Consider the following 18,363-nt stretch of genomic DNA (forward strand, 5'->3'; position numbering starts at 1 on the left):
ATAAAGCTGAAAATTACATCTAAAGTTTTAGCAGAGAAAATGTTGAATCCAGGCTTTTATTTATATAATAAAGTAACCAAGGCCTTATTAGTCCAATTGCAGGAATGGGTATGTCTAGTTTAATGAAAAGAGAGATTAAGGGTGACATGATAGCAGTCTTCCAATATCTAAGGGTTAAGACTACCACAAAGAGCAAATTCACCGAAGCACCTGAAGAAATAATGGGTGGAAACTAATTAAAAAAAAGAACCAAATTAGAACTAAAGAGAAATTTCCTGACAGTGAGAACAATAAACCAGTGGAATGGCTTCTGTCCAGAAGTTGTGGATACTCCATCACTGGAGGTTTCTGAGAGATTAGACAACCATTTATCTGAAATGGTGTTGGCTTTCCTGCTTGAGTAAGGGGTTGGACTAGAAAATCCCTTCCAACTCTATTGTTCTGTTAATCAGTTATTTATGGATGATAGGTGGGGAAAAGGAGCAGTTTGAATGGGGATTAAGAGGCTAAGTATTCTGAACCGTAAGAATAGAACCACTTGGCAGATTAAAAACAAGAATTCCAAATCAGCATTTAGAAGATAAATGCAACTGCATCTTGAACAAATGGTACAAATAGCTTTCAATGCTTCAATAGGCCAAATTATATGGTAAAGACCCGACTCTGTTCTATTAACTTGCTTGCCAATCTGAGTTAGCTGAAAGTTCCTTTCTGGCATTAGATAAGGTTGTAAGATCACATGCATTAACAAAATCTAGCCTTCCTCATAAATATTGTGGCATGTAAGAGATCTAAAGTTATTGCTTTCATTATTCCTAGCTAGAGCACAAATTTGCTTCTTTGCTTCCCTAATGAATTAGTCAAACACAAAACATTAGGCTCAGTTCCCTATTACTGAATCCTGAGGAGAGCAATCAATGTACTCTTCTCAATGCAAAAAGCTCTAAATTATAGTTCAAAATAATGAAGGTAGTGCAGGAAAAAACCCTTCAGCTCTCCTTTTGACTAAAGAATTATGTTCAACACAGGTATTGAGAAGAGTGCTTTCTTTTCTGAAAATGTGCCTAGTGTTTAAGCGTGCATAAAACTGAGATTATCAGGTACCACGCAAAAGTACCCAATAGTAAGAGATTTTTCCAAGAATTCTCTAAACCAGTGTTTTTCAACCTTAGCAAAAAGATGTGCAGACTTCCATTCCCAGAATTCCTCTGTCAGCCTTGCTGCCTAGGGAATTTGGGGAGTTGAAGTCCACACATTTTGAAGTTGGTGAGATTGAGAAACATTACTTTAAGCCAACACCTAAGAGCGTTTACTGACAATTATATATAATGAACATTTTTTTAAAAAACCCTGAAACATAGGTCAAAATATTTTATTTGCCAGAGATGCTATTTCTCCTCATTTTTCAGACATTTTATAAGGAGTGTTGGAAGTTATCACCCAGCCCTCTCCCAGAAAAATGAAATATCCTAAGAAATATTGAAAAGGCAGAATATTATATTTTCCTGGATATGAAAAGGGGAGAAACACATTTTAAACACAAAGTAAATTCCTGCAGCTTCCGGCCCATCCCCACTTTGTCAATGGGCCATTAAGAAGGCCAAGCTAGTCCACTTTACATAATAAAGAGTTCTTCTCTTCAGCTCCAGGGGGATGGGATTAAGGCAGGATAATATTGCCTTTTACTCAACTGACCACATGGCATCTGAGAACTCAACCAAACCTGGATTCAAAACTCAGCCTAGAGGGTTGCCCTTGCCCAGGCCCATGGGAGTCTGGCAACCCATCAGAATACATTTCTTACACAGGAACAGGAAACAGATAGGTGGGGCAGAACAGATTATAAAAAGCCTTGCAAGCCCCTCTTCTCTTCCCTTCTCTTCTTCTCCACCAACATTGAAGCATGTGATCACCTTTTCTGTTCAGGACTCAAGCCATGTGGTCCTGTCCACCATTAAAACCATCTTTCCAAGCAGCTTCCATGTCTCCAGTGTCTTTTTCCCCACTTGGAGCCGAACCCAGAAGGACATTTCTCCCAACAGGAGCAAAAAACCAAGTGAAGGAAATAACATGTTTAGGGTCAATGAACTATAAATGCAGAACAGAGGTTTTATAAACATGGAATCTGTGGAAAATTAATCACATGAAATCATTCTCCAAGTTAGATCTAGACTATAAATTGAGCAAAAAATGCTGGAGATGGTTCTGAATTGCAATTAAGTTCTCGGAATGCAAAGATCTACTTTATATAACACCACAATGCAATTTCAAACAAGTTTGTGATAGCCAATTTTAAGCCAGAAAAGTCAGTCAATAAAATGTGGTTTTACTGAATGCTAACTTTTCCTGTCACATGTAACTATTTAGTTGAAGACTGATCCCACATATTAACAGGAAGAAACCCTTAAAGCTAACTAGCATCACTTGTTAATTTGAGAGTGCAGTAAAATGAAATTATCGTAATGTTGCAGTGCAGCTTCCGTTATGAAATGGGATGAAAAGGGAAACAAAATACATTTTTGCACTAAAACTCTTTAGGGGCAATACAAGTAACAACAAGGATCATCATATGATGTCAAAAATCCTCCCTCTCATGTTAATGGATACCCACTATATAGATCATATCCCTCCACATGACTTCATTAAAAACTACTAAATATTTCAATAAAATATTCAGTTCAGAGGAAAGCAAAAGCCTCACTAATAGGTGAAGAATTACTACTGTTGGCTTCCTAAACAGCTACTTAATCCCTTAAATATTAAATTATCATTTATACTGTCTTTGCAATTAGGGTTAGAGACACCTAATTCAAATTTATCCCTATTGTGCTGAAGGCGGGACCAGGGCAAAACCAGAAAAGTGGTTTCAGCTTCTCAACTTTCACAAACAACCAAGGCTAAACTAAAATTATGGAAGGGAGGGGAAGAAGGGTTAAATTTCCCACAATATTTATTTATTAAATTTATAGGCGGCCTATCTCACCGGCAGGCAACTCTATAAAGATAGTCATCGACTTATGACCTCAATCAAGCCCAAAATTTCTGTTCTTAAGTGAATTTTGCCCCATTTTATGACCTTTCTTGCCACACTTAAGTGAATCAGTGCAGTTAAGTTAATCATGTGGTTAAGTGAATCTGGCTTCCCCGTTGACTTTGCTTGTCTGAAGGCTGCAAAAGGGGACCACATGACTCCAGGACACTGCAACCGTCATAAATAGGAGTCGGTTGCCAAGCGTCTGAATTTTGATCCCGTGACCATGGGGATGCCACAGTGGTGGTTAAGTGTGAAAATAGGTTATAAGTCACTTCTTTCAGTGCCTTGTTGTAAACTTCAAAAGGGCACTAAACAAACTGTTGAAAGTCAAGGACTACTTGTATTAGTATTCTTGCTTTTGGTTTCCTAGTTGAGGATCAATACACCTGTATAGCTACACGAGTCAAAAGAACCGAATGGTTGCAAGGAGGTGAAACTTCTGAATCAGATAAACCTGAGAGATGGTGGGGCAGGATTAAATTAGAAATACTCCCAGCAGAAGCAGCCACAAAAATGCAGATTTTAAGACATCAGGGAGGAGAAGAAAGGGGGGGGGGGGGAAAGCCCAGGAAAAATTCATTTAAAAGCCAAAATTAAAAGGCAGCCCCGTCAAGCAGCGAAGGAAAACTGCAGAAAGCCCAAGGAACAGCGTGGCATCAGAGGGAGGGGGGAGCGGGAACTTAATCAGCCTAATGGTGCTGAATTATTTTAAAGGACCTTTATTGTTATTTTTGTCTTTTATTCATTAAACACGAATAAAACAGTCAATTAAACATTTAAAATGTATCACAAATATTTTATTTTATAATTATTATACTTTTATTCATGAAACTCGGTCAACTGAACACATTTAAAAATGTATTATTATAAAGTTTTATTCATGAAACATGAAACTCAGTCAACTGAACATTTAAGAATGGGTCAAAGGCCATTGACCAGTGCTAATGGTCGATAAGGGTTGTTGCCTGCGTCCTAGGTATCAACCAAGTACCTTCTTAAAATAATAATAATAATTTGTATTATTATTTATTGTTATTATTGTATACTTTCGTCATGAAACATGAAACTCAGTCCCCTGATGTTTAATGAATAAAGCATATATTTATATTATATACCTTATTCATTAAACATGAAACTCAGTCAATTGAACATTCAAAAATTATTATGAGTATTATTATTATGAGTATTATTATTATTATGAAACAATGCCTCGCGAAGGACGAAGGGGCCTCATATTCCTGACGGCCAAATTAACAGGAACGCTGCGCTTTTTCCAAGGCAAATTCCTTCAGGCGTTTGAGGGGGGGAGAATAAAAAGAGGCGGCGGATAAGAAGGAAAAGAAACCCAGGGGGCTTGACAAGAAGCTGCCCTAAGAAAGTTTGCCACCCTCCGTCGCGGAAGGAGCCCTGAGGGAAAGCGGGGGGACCCCCCGAGGCTCCGCCGCCCCGAAGAGGCGCCCTTTCCTCCCGCGACCCCGAGCGGGGGAAAAGAAAAGCCGCGGAGGAGGCTCGGCCTGAGGGGGGGGGAACGGCTTGAGGGGGAAAAGAAAGGCAGCCCCGAGAGGAGGCGTCGTCAGCGGCGTCGGACTCACAGTCGAGGTGCTTCTTCTTGGGGCCCATCAGCTCGTGCGTGGTGGCCTTGCAGACGGTCTTGGAGACGGCCGAGCCCGTCACGCTGTGCTGCGCCGCCGTGATGCGGTCGGTCAGGCTCTGTCCCGACATGGTGCCCAGCTCCCTGGCGCGGCGGCCGCGGCTGATCCTGGCGGGGAAGCAGGGATGGGAAAGAGGGAGGAGGAGGAGGAGGAGGAGGGAGGAGGAAAAGGAGGGCGGGCAGCCCTGGCCGACCGGCCCTCACCCAACCCTTTTAGACGCCCCGGCTGCGAGCTCCGCCTTCCGGAAGGGCCGGGCTGGCTCGTCACCCGGGAGAGGCCGCCTCTGCTCTCCCCCCCGCCGCGCCCGAGTGGGCGTCGCCTTTTCCTCCTTGCCCCCAGCCACACCCCCGACTCCGCCACCACAGGCGGGAAAATGGCCGCCGAAGAAGCCGCCTCCCAGGTCTTTCCGGGACGCCCGGATCACGTGACGGGCACCATTCTCTTTAAATGGGGCCTCTCTCGGCCCGCCCCCTCCTTTTTGAAAAAAATATTTCTAGCCCACGTGATGAGCTCCGCCTTGAAGGCAGAGGGGGGGTGGAGGTGGTGGCGGGGCCACACCCCCGACGCCCCTGCACACGTGACGTGCCGTCATCCCTTTCCCCCCCCCCATTCTCGCCCCGCCCACTTTCCTGGCTGCGCCCCGCTGGGGCTGCGTCACAAGGAAGAATTCGGTGACGCAGTCGGTGGATGACCGCTGAGCGTTTTTTTTTTTTTACTTCTCCTCTGCCCGGTCTTCCCCCCCCTTCTTTCGTGAACGATGACGTCACCGGCATGCCTGAGGGGTGGGAGCGGACGGGAAATCTCTCGTGGGCCGTTGCCTTCCGTGGGTGTTTTTTGCTGCCTTTTCCACTATAGGTAGTCCTCGACTTAACGACCGCAGTTGAGCCCAAAATTTAGGTGGCTGTTGTTGTTTTTTCTAAATATTTTTTTAACATTTTCCAGTAATAAACATACATAATTTGTGGACATTGCATTGACTGGGTCAAATCTTTTCTGGGCAACGCTAACAATAACAATACAAATAGTATGTGAAATTCTTATCTTCCAGCTTCAACAATATTTACCTCATTTCATATTCCTTTTACATTTCCCCATTAATTCATTTAAACATCAATAACATTTCTTTGCGCCCTATACTCCTAAGCTTAAATAACCTGCGTACCAATCAGATGGAGAAAAAGGGAGAAAACCCCAAAATGTATGTTGGTAAGTGAGATGGTTAAGTGGGTTTTTGCCTCATTTTACGTTTCTTGCTGTTGTTAAGTGAATCATTGCGGTTGCTAAGTTAGTAACATGGTTTTTCAGTGAATCTGGCTTCCCCGTTGACATTGGCCTGTCGGAAGGTCGCAGAAGGGGATCACATGATCCCGGGGACACTGCAACCGTCATAAATATGAGTCAGTGGCCAAGCGTCTGAATTTTGATCGCCTGACCATGGGGATGCTGCAATGGTCGTAAGTGTGAAAAACAGTCATAAGTCATTTTCCCATGCCATTTTGAACGGTCAATGAATGAAGACGAGGACTACCTGTATTTTAAAAATGGTCGGAAAGGTGGAACGTGTGAACAGGAGTGCGTCGTTCACATTGTATAAACCAATTAACGTGGTTTTTGCACGAGTTGCTGCAGTCCTAACGGGAGTTTCCTGAGATAAATATAGACTTGATGTTCAGGCTGCAGCGTTGCTTCAGAGAATTCCCATTCATTTTTAATCATGCCTTCCGGCATCTGGCACAAAGTTGGTTGATTGCTAGAAGAATCTGCTCTGCTCTGTACTTGAAAGGGAGACCACGGGGAAATCCCAGGGAGGCAGGGAAAGATTGTAAGAACTTTTTTTTTCAGGAAATAACATAGGAAATAACTTCTGTAGCATTACTCTGAAAACTTCAGGAACAGAAGAAGAGCTGGCTTTCTATTATCTACTAGCTGATACCCGGCATTGCCCAGGTATTTATTTTTCCTAATCCTGTATTGTGCGTATAGTCAAGGCTATGGTTTTCCCAGCTGCAATATATGGCTGGGAAAGTTGGACCATAAAGAAGGCTGAGTGCCAAAGAATGGAGGCCTTTGAACTCTGGTGCTGGAGAAGACTCCTGCGAGTCCCTTGGACTGCAAGGTGATCCAACCGGTCAGTCCTAGAGGAGATCAACCCTGACTGCTCTTTAGAAGGCCAGATCCTGAAGAGGAAACTCAAAGACTTTGGCCACTTAATGAGAAGGAAGGACTCCCTGGAGAAGAGCCTTATGCTGGGAAAGATGGAAGGCAAAAGAAGAAGGGGACGACAGAGAATGAGGTGGCTGGATGGAGTCACTGAAATAGTAAGTGAGCCAGTCAGAGGTGGTAGTTACCGGTTCTTGAAATACTCAAAATTTCCGCTACCGGTTCTCCAGAACTGGTCAGAACCTGCTGAATACCACCTCTGACACACACATACACCGAGGGGTGATAGTTTCATTAAATGTACAGGTACAGATTGTTGTGCCTCAGCTGTGTTACTCCCCAGAAGCATCATGGAAGGTAACTTTTGTTAAAACTGGGCGCACGCGTGAAGCACGCGATCACCGAATGAGTTGTTAAACTGGCAGGATGCCACCACTGAAAATGACCCCGGGACACCCCAACCGTCATAAATATGAACCAGTTGTCAAGCATCTGAATGTAAATCATGTGACCCTGGGGATGCTGCAAAGGTCGTAAGCGTGAAAAAACAGTGGTAAGTTATTTTTTCCAGTGCTGTTGTAACTTTGAACAGTCCCTAAATGAACTGTTATAAGTTGAGGACAACTTGTATTGAGGCCCCTACCCGATAGAAATATTTTCGGTCGGGTGGGCCCTCCGGAGCACAGTACCGGAACGGTATCCGGTGCTCCGGGCAGGCTCCAGTACGCCCGTACCGGGCCCTACCACCTGCAACCCACCACTGGTTAGGGGCAATGTGTCCTGGATATATCTTGAATTCCATTCCCAAATTCCCAACGTAACATTTGCATAGATTTACATTTATATTATGAAAAAACAGAAGTCTCCTTACACAGGAAACAAATTTCAATTTTATATCCTGCTGTTGTATTTGGCAGTGTGGGTGTTTTGTATATGTAGTCTTAGCCATCTCATGCAAATAATGGGTATAACCATTCCTAGGTTTATCCTGCCAATTTATGCACATCAAGATATTATCTGTCAGGTTTCAGTCTTCACATTTTTTGCAGCTTGGCAACAGCTCAAAGCACCTGCTTGGCTCCGGCACGATTCCAGAACGAAATTCACAGAATCTCTAGTTGAAAAACAAATAAGGTAGCAGATGATATGAAAAACTTCCATCTGCAACACTGGGGATCTGCCAGTCAGGGTAGATAAGACTTGGCTAAGTTTCAGGCTAAGAAAATATTACTTTTAGGGCTGTGCTCACTTCAAAAATACTGTACTTTTCGGAGTATAAGACACACTCCCCCCACTCCCAAAGAGGGTGGAAACGTTGGTGCGTCTTATACACAGAATGCAACCATTTTTGGCCTCCGGAAAACCTGCCCCACGGATCCCATTTTCGCCAAAAACAGGCTTGTTTTTTTGCAAAAACGGGGGATGCAGAGGGAGCCCTGCAGAGTGGGCTCCTAGGGGCTGGCAAGGGGAAAAATGCAATGCGTGAGGAATTTGGGAGGCAGAAAACAGACCTGTTTTTTGCAAAAATGTGGGGGGGTGTTTTGCCCTCCCCACCCCCAGGAGCACTCTGCAGGCCTCCCAAACCCTCTGCACGCCTCATTTTGGTGAAAAACGGGCCCATTTTTCACCTCCCAAACCCCACACACATTGCCTCCCCACCCCCAGGAGCACTCTGTAAGCCTCCTAAACCCTCTGTGTGCCCTGTTTTTGGGAAAAATGGGACACACAGAAGGTTTGGGAGGCCTGCAGAGTGCTCCTGGGGGGAGGGGGGTTGGGAAAAAACTTGTTTTTTTGTTTATCTCTTCAAAATCTTGGTGTGTCTTTTACTCCAGTGCGTCTTATAGACTGAAAAATACAGTAATTGGGGAGGAATACTTCTAACTTACTGTGGGCCCTGTATCTTTTTGCTCAAATCTTGCAACCAAAGTCCACACAATTTAAAATAAGATTAAGAAACATTGGACTGCTCTATACTCTATCTCGTCAGAAACCTACTACAAGCAGGTTTCTGACTAGATGTTTTTCCCACTATTGTGCTGGTCAAAAAGACAGAGAGAGGGAGGGAGAGGAAAAAAGACAGCAGAAAAATATGAGAATTGAAAGCTAAAGAACATTTTTTTTTCCTATTTGCTTTGGCTTCGGCCTAATCCACAGTGGTTTTGGTCCAGCGTCTCATGTTCCTTCCCTCCCAGTGTTATACTGAAAAAACAGTACTTGACAATGTTAGCAGAATTTAACATTAGGAAGAGATCAGATAATGTGTAGCCATGAAGTGTAGCTTAGCTTTTAGTGGAAAGAAGCAGATTGTATAAATAACTTTTCTTTTGAAACCGTGGTTTATTATTTGGTGTGTTGTGCAAATTCAGCTGTGATTGTCTGCCTTTATCATCTTTGCATAAATTATGTGTAGCATGTAGGAGTTTTCAGTAAAATCAGTAAGATCTCTCAATGCAGATATATTTTGAATATTTAGAAACCTGCTTGGAAACTTCAAATGCATCCCAAACATAAAAATGTTAGAACTGGAGTCCTTTTGATTTGCACCAAGCAGAAATATTAGCATAAATAAAGAAGGATGTTGTAATAATAATAATAATAATAATAATAATAATAATAATAATAATAATAATAATAATAATAATAATAATAATAATAATAATAATAATAATTTAATTTATAGACCGCGCCATCTCCCAGAAGGGACTCGGGGCGGTGTACAGTCAAATTAATGTGTACAGTCAAATTAATGTGACACACTTCAGACAGACTATATACTTACTAACTGTCTGAGACTGCCCCCAGCTCCGCTAGCCGCTGGCGGGCCACAACAGTAACACAGCTGTTAAGTGAATCTGGCTTCCCCAATATTGATTTTCCTTGTCAGACGGTCACAAAAGGGGATTGCATCACCCTGGGACATTGCAACCGTCATAAATGGGAACCAGTTGCCAAACGACTGAATTTTGATCACGCCACTGTGGGGATGCTACAATGGTCATAAGTGTGAAAAACAGTCGTGACTTTTTTCGGTGCCATTGGAACTTCAAATGGCCACTAAAGAAACTGTTGCATGTCCAGGACCACCTGTATTTCAGAGCAAGAAGAAACGGCTTTCTATGTGTTAGGGCAGTGATGGCTAACCTTTTTGTCCTTGCGTGCCAACACCCACAATGCAATGGACCCTGTCCCCTTGCGCATGAACGCATTACCCCCTTGTGACCCCCCCACATGTGTGTGGGCCCCCCACATCATTTTGGGCATAGCAGGCCTCCCTAAAGTCTCCTGGGACAAAAATGGGCCGTGGGGGGGGGCGCTGCATCCACCCCCACACCCATTTTGGGCCTAGCTGGCCTCCCTGAAGCCTTCTGGGAGAAAAATGGGCCATGGGGGGGGGGGCGCTGCACCCACCCCCACACCCATTTTGGGCCTAGCTGGCCTCACTGAAGCCTCCTGGGACAGAAATGGGCCATGGGGGGGGTGCTGCACCCACCCCCACATCCATTTTGGGCCTAGCTGGCCTCCCTGAAGCCTCCTGGGACAGAAATGGGTCGTGGGAGGGCGCTGCGGCTGCACCCAACCCCACACCCATTTTGGGCCTAGCAGGCCTCCTTAAAGCCTCCTGGGATAAAAATGGGCCGTGGGGGGGGGGCATTGCACCCACCCCCACACCCATTTTGGGCCTAGCTGGCCTCCCTGAAGCCTCCTAAAACCAAAAACTGTTTCCCCACCCCCACCCCCATGCACGCGCAACCCCCCCCACATGCATGCGCAGCAGAGACACAAAAATAAGCTGGCCAGCAGGAGGCGTGCACGCATACACGGTGGAGCTGAGCTGGGCGACGGCTCACATGCTCTTAGAGAGAACTCCGTGTGTCCCAGGTTTGCCAGCATGCTGTTACTGAAAATGTCACTTCTCCGCAACCAAAGTGGTAACTTTTGGGAAAACATCTGGATGGTGCAGAACAACGGATGGAAAACAACTCTTCAAAGGTTGCTTTGCAAAGGGTTGTTGGGAGAGGCTTTGAGTCGGAAACAAAAGATGCTGTCAGCAGCCCCAAGTGACATATCCAGAATTCAACTGTACTGATTCAGAATTTAAATGTGAAGCTGTCCGTCATTTGGGACCAAAGACCTCTGGCTGACTACGTGGACAAAAAGAGTCATGTTTTACGGTACAGGGTGTACTCAACTTACAACTATTCGCTAAGCGACTGTTTGAAGTAGGGGTGAAATGCTACTGGTTTAGACCGGTTCTCTTGAACCGATAGTAAAAAAAAATGCTAGCGGTTTGGGCGAACCGGTTTTTCTGACGATCAGCTGTGACGCATGATTTATATTAGGTAGAACGCCGGATATAAATTGTGTAGCATTGCAGGTTCTCCCCCTCGCTGTTTGCTTACCTTTGCAGGCACGGCCTGCACAAGTGCAGAAGATCATGTGCCATTGCTTACCAAAGGTAAGTGGATTTCACCCCTGGTTTGAAGCTACAATGGCACGGACTGTTTTTCACACTCAACAACTGTTGCAGCCTCATGGTTACGTGATCAAAGTTCAGATGCTTGGCAACTGGTCCATATTTATGACGGTTGCGATGTCCTGGATTCATTGGCCCAAAGTCACCGAGACAGCTTTCATGCCTTAGGCATTTCCTTGGTGAATGACCTCAAATCACCCAGCTGGCTTTCATGCCTAAGGCAAGTGTCAATCCTGAAGTGGAACTGGCTGGGCCCAACTTTGTGGCTTCAGGGTTGCCACAAGGCGGAAGAGGGGACAGGGTGGGGGGGAAGACTTAGCTGGCAGTCAAAGCAAAACGTTTTTCCTGTGGGAACCAAGGTCATTCCAACAGGTAGCCGGGAGAGGAGTAGTAAAGTAACCAAGCAACTGGCCAGCAACACTATTGGACAATGTGACCAATGTCCTGGGGGGAAGGGGGAACTTTCATTTTTTAATTAGGTGAAAACCACGGGAATTTTCAGAGTCGGTTTTTACCTGTTGTGCCAATATGATGTAGCCAATAAATTGTTCTTTGAGGAATCTACCTGCCTCGGAGTTGTGCTTTCAATGGGTGCATTACTTGGAGTGCTGGCAGCGGGACTAGAACTCACAGTCTCCTGGTGATTGACCTCAAGTCACCCAGCGGGCTTTCTTACACCTGAGGCAGGACTAGAACTGGTGATTGGCTAAGTCAGCCAGCTTGCTTTTATGCCTAAGTGCAGGACTAGAACTCACAGTCTCCAGGTGATTGATCTCAAGGCACCCAGCCTGGAGGTCAAAGGCTAAGGCGGGACTAGAACTCACAGTCTCCTGGTTTGTAGCTTATGCCTTACCACTGGACCAAACTGGCTCTCCAAAAGTCTATATTTTGGAAAAGAGGACAAATATGCTCATGGTCCCTCCATGGAAAAAACAAAAAAACCTGAAGAATCGTGCCAAATAACATCATACTAATAGGGGGAAAAATATTAGTAGCTTCCCATGTTTTAAACATGACCCCTGTGCTATAAACTCATTATATAGTAATAAAACATTGGTCTCTGGACGTAAAATTGATCTATGCTTTTAGAGTTGACTCGCACAGTGTACTGTATCTTTCTCTGGCAGAACAACTTCACTCTTATTCAATGGCCCCCGTGGGAAATTCTAGACACCGAAAACTAGGTCACGAGGAATAAGATGTGGCTAAAATTTCTTCGAATATCTTTTTGCGTGCAAGAGGTGGTAAGCTCTGAAAGGCATTTCTGCATAAGTTTATGCTCCATTTTGGAAGCAGCTCTGGCTTGTCCCCTCATTCTGCCTTTCTTATGACCACCGTTGGTAATCATTGAGTCATTTGCCTCTGATTTTGAACGGATTCACTTGCAACTTGGGAAAAAATATATATATTTTCTTGCATGCAAACCACACTTGTTTCTTTTATTTTCAACTATTGGAAACCATTTTCTCTAGTTTTTCTTACACACACACACACGCACGTGTGCGCACCCCCCCCCCCCCAAAGTGACACAGTTAGGATATTGTGTCACCATCTTTTGGCCAACTCAAACCCTCCTCCTTTGCACCTTTTTTATTGTTGGAAGAAATGTCCTTCTGGGTTCAGTTCCAAGTGGGGAGAAAGACACTGGAAACAATGGAGGCTGTTTGGACAGATAGTTTTAATGTTGGGCAGGATCACATTCCTTGAAGATGTTGGGGGAAGAAGAAAAAGGGCAGAGATGCTGAGAGTGCCTGGGTTTTATGCCCTCTCTGGGCTTTTGAATTTGAATACTTTTCTTATATTCTGATTGGTTGTCATACTCCCATGGGGCCATGCAGGGGCAACTCCGTAGGCTGTCCTGAATCCCAAGCTGGGTTGACTCTTGCTGGGTGATGATGTAATGAAAGGGCTTTGAGATTCCTATTATTACTTCTGCTTAAAGGAGGTAGATCTTTGTTAGGTAGAATAGACTGGCTCAGGCCTTAATGGCCCATTGACAAAGCTGGGTCTCTGCCTCTCTTTTAGGGAAAATATTCTGTCCTTTTAATAATTCCTAAAATATCTCATTTTCCTAGGAGAGGGGTGGGTGCTAACTTCCTACACTATGAAACCACAAACCATGATTGTCTGTTCTGCAAACATGAGACGTAACTAAAATGCCAGTTTGACTTCCTCCTGCTTCAGAGAGTTGTCACGGGGAAGAGATAATGCAATCCCTCAGTGTTTTAAGTTATAGTTTCCGTTTTCAAAAATTTTCAGGTCACAGAACCTGTTGCTGTATTTAAAAGATCCAGACTTCCTGTTCCGGAGGCCAAGTTTTGGTGTTACTGTTGGAAGAAACGTCCATCTGGGTTCAATTCCAAGTGGGGGAAAAGACACTGGATTCATGGAAGTTGCTTGGAAAGAAGGTTTATTGATGATGGACAGGACCACCACATGATTTGAGATCCTGGGGAGGAAGGGGGGGGGGGAGATGCTGAGATCGCTTGGGTTTTATACCCTCTCTGAGCTTTTGAATTTGAGCTTGTATTCTGAATGGTTGTCTTATAGGGGCAACTCTGTAAGGTGTCCTGAGTCCCAGGCTTGGTTGAGCCTTGCTGGGTGATGTAATCTTCCCCAGGTGCCATGTGGTGACAGCTTTGGGCAATTCCTATGATAGCTCTGCCTGAAGGTAGATCTTTGTTATGTGGCTCAGGCCTTAATGACTCATTGACAAAGGTGGGTGGGGGGAGTTTCTACCTCCCCTTTAGGGGAAATATTCTGCACCAAAATATTGCATCCTGACGGCTCCAAAACATTTGGAGCTTTAATATTATTTTCTATCACTTACATAACGTGAAAATAAGCCCCTTATTTCTAGTAAGGCTGCAATTTCCCCAGGTTTCCCTAGCCATTATAGAAGTGTGATGTTCCATTTTCTAATCCTTGACACTCTATGCAAAATTGCTGACATCTGAAGCAAGTCTGTTATATTTCCTCCCACAGAACGGGCTGCATTCCAGCGCTGGCAAATATTTATAATAACCTTGGTTTCCGGGTGTTTTTTTTTTAAGTTAATGAGAATTGCAAGGGTGACAGCGGCATCACTCTGCCGAGGACAGGATTAAAGATGTCCGCTGGATCCTTGCCATTCTATAGAACGTGTGCCGTCTTATCCTAAGAATTATGCAAAGAAATTAAGGCAGGAGTTCTAAATATATGTACGAGGAAATCCCTAAAACCAAAGGGCATTAGGACAGGATTTTTTTTTTTTAAAAAAAGAGAGCATCTGTTCTCTCCTGGATTATATCTTGTTGCCTTCGTTTCTGTTTTCAGCTCTGTCATTTTAGGATGTTGAACTGGTCCTGTTCTTGGGTTGGAAGAAATGTCCATTTGGGTTCAGTTCCAAGTGGGAAGAAAGACAATGAAAACATGGAAGCTGCTTGGAAAGATGGTTTAATGGTGGACAGGACCACGTAGTTTGAGCTCCTGGCCAAAAGAAAAAGCACATGTGTGGGAGAAAGAGAGACAGAAAGATTTATAAACTCTCTTGGGCCCCGCCTTGGAGCTTCCTGTTCCTGTGTAAGAAATGCATTTTGATTGGTTGTCAGACTCCCATGGGGTCAAGCAGGGGTAACTGTGTAGTGTCTTGAGTCCCAAGCTTGGTTGAGCCTTGCTGGGTGATGTAATCTTCCCAGGTGCCATGTGGTGAGATGGATAGAGGGTTAATCCTACCTTTGTGGGATCTTGGGTGAGGGCATTTGCCTATGAATAGACCTAGCTGTCTCTTTATCTCTTAAGTACGGACATCTGCTGTGGGCTCTTGAGGAGGGTGGGGGCTATTAAGAGTGAGTCTGCTTCCTGCCTAAAAAAAAACATGTTTCTCCATTTCTCCTCCAGGGAAATATAATATTCTGCCTTTTTAATATTCCCTAGAATATTTCATTCTTCTAGGAGAAGGCTGGGTGCTAACTTCCTTACACTTGACCCGTCAGATGGGGGCCCAACGTTTACTCTGCAAAATTAAAAGTGCAGCAAGAATTCAGGGCTACTGTTTCTGTTTTGGAAAACACTTCTTTAACTGTCAATTGTCAAAACCCCGGCTGGGACTCTTTGGTGGTGGAATACAACAATACAATGCATGCACTCAACAACACCACCTTCTATATGAGTCGAACAGATTGCAAACACGGTTTACAGGTAGTCCTCGACTTACAACAGTTCATTTAGTGACCGTTCCAACACTGAAAAAAGTGACTTATGACTGTTTTTCACGCTTACAATCGCTGCATCCTCCCCGTGGTCACCTGATCAGAATTGACAACTGGTTCATATTTAGGACGGTTGCAGTGTGTTGGGATTCTGACGATGAGCTTTTGCGACCTTCTGATTAGCAAAATTAATGGGGGAGCCAGATTCACTTAAGAGCCGTGTTGCTACCTTAACAACTGTAATGATTCACTTAAGAACTATGGCAAGTAAGATCCCACAGGGCAGCAATGAAGACCCCATAAGGACTACCACCACCTCCATGTGACATATTGCATTAGAATTAGAATTACGAAAAAGACCTTCACCTAAGAACATCCATTTTCTTCTCATTCCTCAGTGAGAGTTTACATGGCACCAGAAGGCTGTGAAAACTCCAATATTGGTGTTTAATTACATCACAGTGGCCTTACCTCACCTCAATGCCATGCCTCAAAATATTATGCTGAGGCTTCTTGTCCTGTGAAATAATTAGCTTTTCCAAGCTAAGCTATCAAAGGGCCATGCTGAGTAAATTTGAAAATGCATCTTCCCCATTGGCTTTATTTACTTTCAGGCCATTTAATAATGAAAATAATTCACCCTTACCATTCTTTAAAAAAAAAAAAAGCTGATGCTTCTAGCCAGAAAGTTCAGCGAGAAGCGGAAATTACATGGAAACGTTGAAGTCAAGCAAGATCTGGGAGACCAACAAACAACAGAGCTTCCCCCTCAAAAATTGGTCATATCTATAAAATAGAAGGCACAGATGAAACGGTGAAGAAGTCAACTCACACTGAATGAATGAAATCATAAAATGTTCAGAGGAAGAAAACCAAATTGAGATAATACAAAGAATTCGGCCAGTTTGGTTTAGTGATTAAGGCATCAGACTAGATGCCGTGAGTTCTAGTTCCACCTTAGGCACAAAGCCAACGGGGTGGCCTTCGGCCTTTCATTGTCTATCAGCTCCAGGAAGGAAGCAATAGCAAACCACTTCTGAAAAACTTTGCCAGGACAACTGCAAGGACTTGACCAAACAGTCTCCAAGAATCAGAAACATTTGAATGGAATGTGTGTGTGTGTGTGTGTTGTATTTGTGCTGATAAATAAATAAAGGGAGACTAGTATAGATCTATTTCAAGCTATTTAGCTCTCATCAGCTAGCCATACCCTTACTGGGATTCGAACCTGGGCTGTATTACATATTAGGCAGATGTATTAGCCATTAAGCCACAGGCTCTCCTCCTTATCAGCTGAGCCAGGGAAACAGGTATGTATTTGTGTTACAACAATGGCTAGCTGATGAGAGCTAAATAGCTTTAAATAGATCTATACTAGTCTCCCTTTATTTATTTATCAGCACAAATACAACACAAACATATCAAAGACAACATTAAAAATAAAAATATGGTTTTCTGCCTGGATGGTCTTCTGTAATGAGCCGAAGGACAGAAAGGGGGAGTAGTGAGCTCCCTCCCATATTTGGGCATACCAGGGGTTGTAACACAAATACATATACATATACATATACACACACACACACACACACACACACACACACACACATATATATATATATATATATTCTGCGATGGGGAATAATTCTAAATGCAAGACCCGAAAGGTTCTTTATTAGCTACCAAAAATGTACGAAAGCTATATTTCTGTCCAAGGACATTTTACACAGTACTGATTAAATTGGGGGAAGGTCAAAAATTTTCTTCTATATTTACAGTGTGAGTGAGATTGGCGGTCTCAAAATATGATTAGATATCACATTTCGAGACCGCCAATCTCACTCACACTGTAAATACGTTCAGTTTTCTTATTTTGCATCTTTAAACAATTGCATACAGATAATAATCTACATATGACCCAGGGGTGAAATGCTACTGGTTCGGACTAGTTCGCCTGAACCAGTAGTAAAAAATCCTACCAGTTCGACCGAACCGGTAGCATTCTTTTTACTATCTGTTTGGTTCCGATGATCAGCTGTGCGACAATCAGCCTTTGGAGTCAGACATCAGTGAGGCAGACGAACAGCTGGAGCCTGTTCCCAGTGTGCGCATGCGCAGAGCTGCCAGACGAAGGGACAGCTAAAGAACAAGGGTCAACTTGGGAGTAAGGCCACAGGTGGACGGTGAATGCCTCCCATAGGGAATAAAAGAGGAGCGAAAGGGTTTTTGCAGGAGACAATGAGTTCATTCCTGCATTCTTGCCAAATATCGCGGCTTCTGAAAGATATCGGCCTGGCCACTCTCCAAGCCTGGCAAAGGTCAGTAATTGTGAACTATCTTGAAAGACTGTGAGCCAAGACTTTGCTGGAGAGGAATTCACTGTACATTAAATAAAAGGGGTTTATCGGGACGAGGACTCAGCTTTGTGCTGCTGGGGAAACCTAGGTCAAAACATACCTGTAGCTGATATCCTCTTTTGATTTTCATGAATTTTATGGAGAAATCAGTTTTGCACTTAGACCCTGAAAAGATAAAGGTTCTGAAAAGGCATTGCAGACCTCCAACGAAGATGATTTCAGAAGTAAGGCAGCAGTTTACAAATTGCTGGGGAACAGCTGGGCAATTAATGTGTCTCTTTCTGAATCACATCCAAAGGAGATCAAGACCTTAAATTACTACGTTACGGCTTGCATTCTTTACAAAGAGGCCTCTCAATAAATATTTTCCGGCGAAACCAGGAGCTTTTAGTATTTATATCCTGTTTTAATTGTGCCTTGGAGCGGGCCTTGCAGGAAAAAAGGAGGTATAGTATTAAGTACGACTTTTTTGTGGGGGAAAAAACCCAGATGATTCCAA

The 18,363-nt window shown here is 43.8% G+C and overlaps 1 protein-coding gene across 10 annotated transcripts in view; it reads right to left on the reverse strand.

The window, feature by feature from the left end:
• The window catches only part of PICALM (phosphatidylinositol binding clathrin assembly protein), a gene marked incomplete at its 3' end in the record, with an annotated part of 78,655 nt that extends 73,673 nt beyond the window's left edge, over nt 1-4,982 (reverse strand). For 3 of the 10 annotated variants that reach the window (XM_081949999.1, XM_081949998.1, XM_081949995.1), the window contains exon 1: nt 4,627-4,976. In XM_081949999.1, the coding sequence (XP_081806125.1) occupies nt 4,627-4,756 (130 nt within the window). In that variant the 5' untranslated portion in view covers nt 4,757-4,976. Of the gene's footprint in view, nt 1-4,626 lie in introns of all 10 variants that reach the window. The other 7 variants (XM_081949997.1, XM_081950003.1, XM_081950001.1 and 4 more) reach the window with 5 other exon arrangements.
• Nucleotides 4,983-18,363: the final 13,381 nt, after the last annotated feature.

The sequence above is a fragment of the Natrix helvetica genome, assembly GCF_964273705.1.
Source record: "Natrix helvetica genome assembly, chromosome: 4".
Classification (NCBI taxonomy): Eukaryota; Metazoa; Chordata; class Lepidosauria; order Squamata; family Natricidae; genus Natrix; species Natrix helvetica.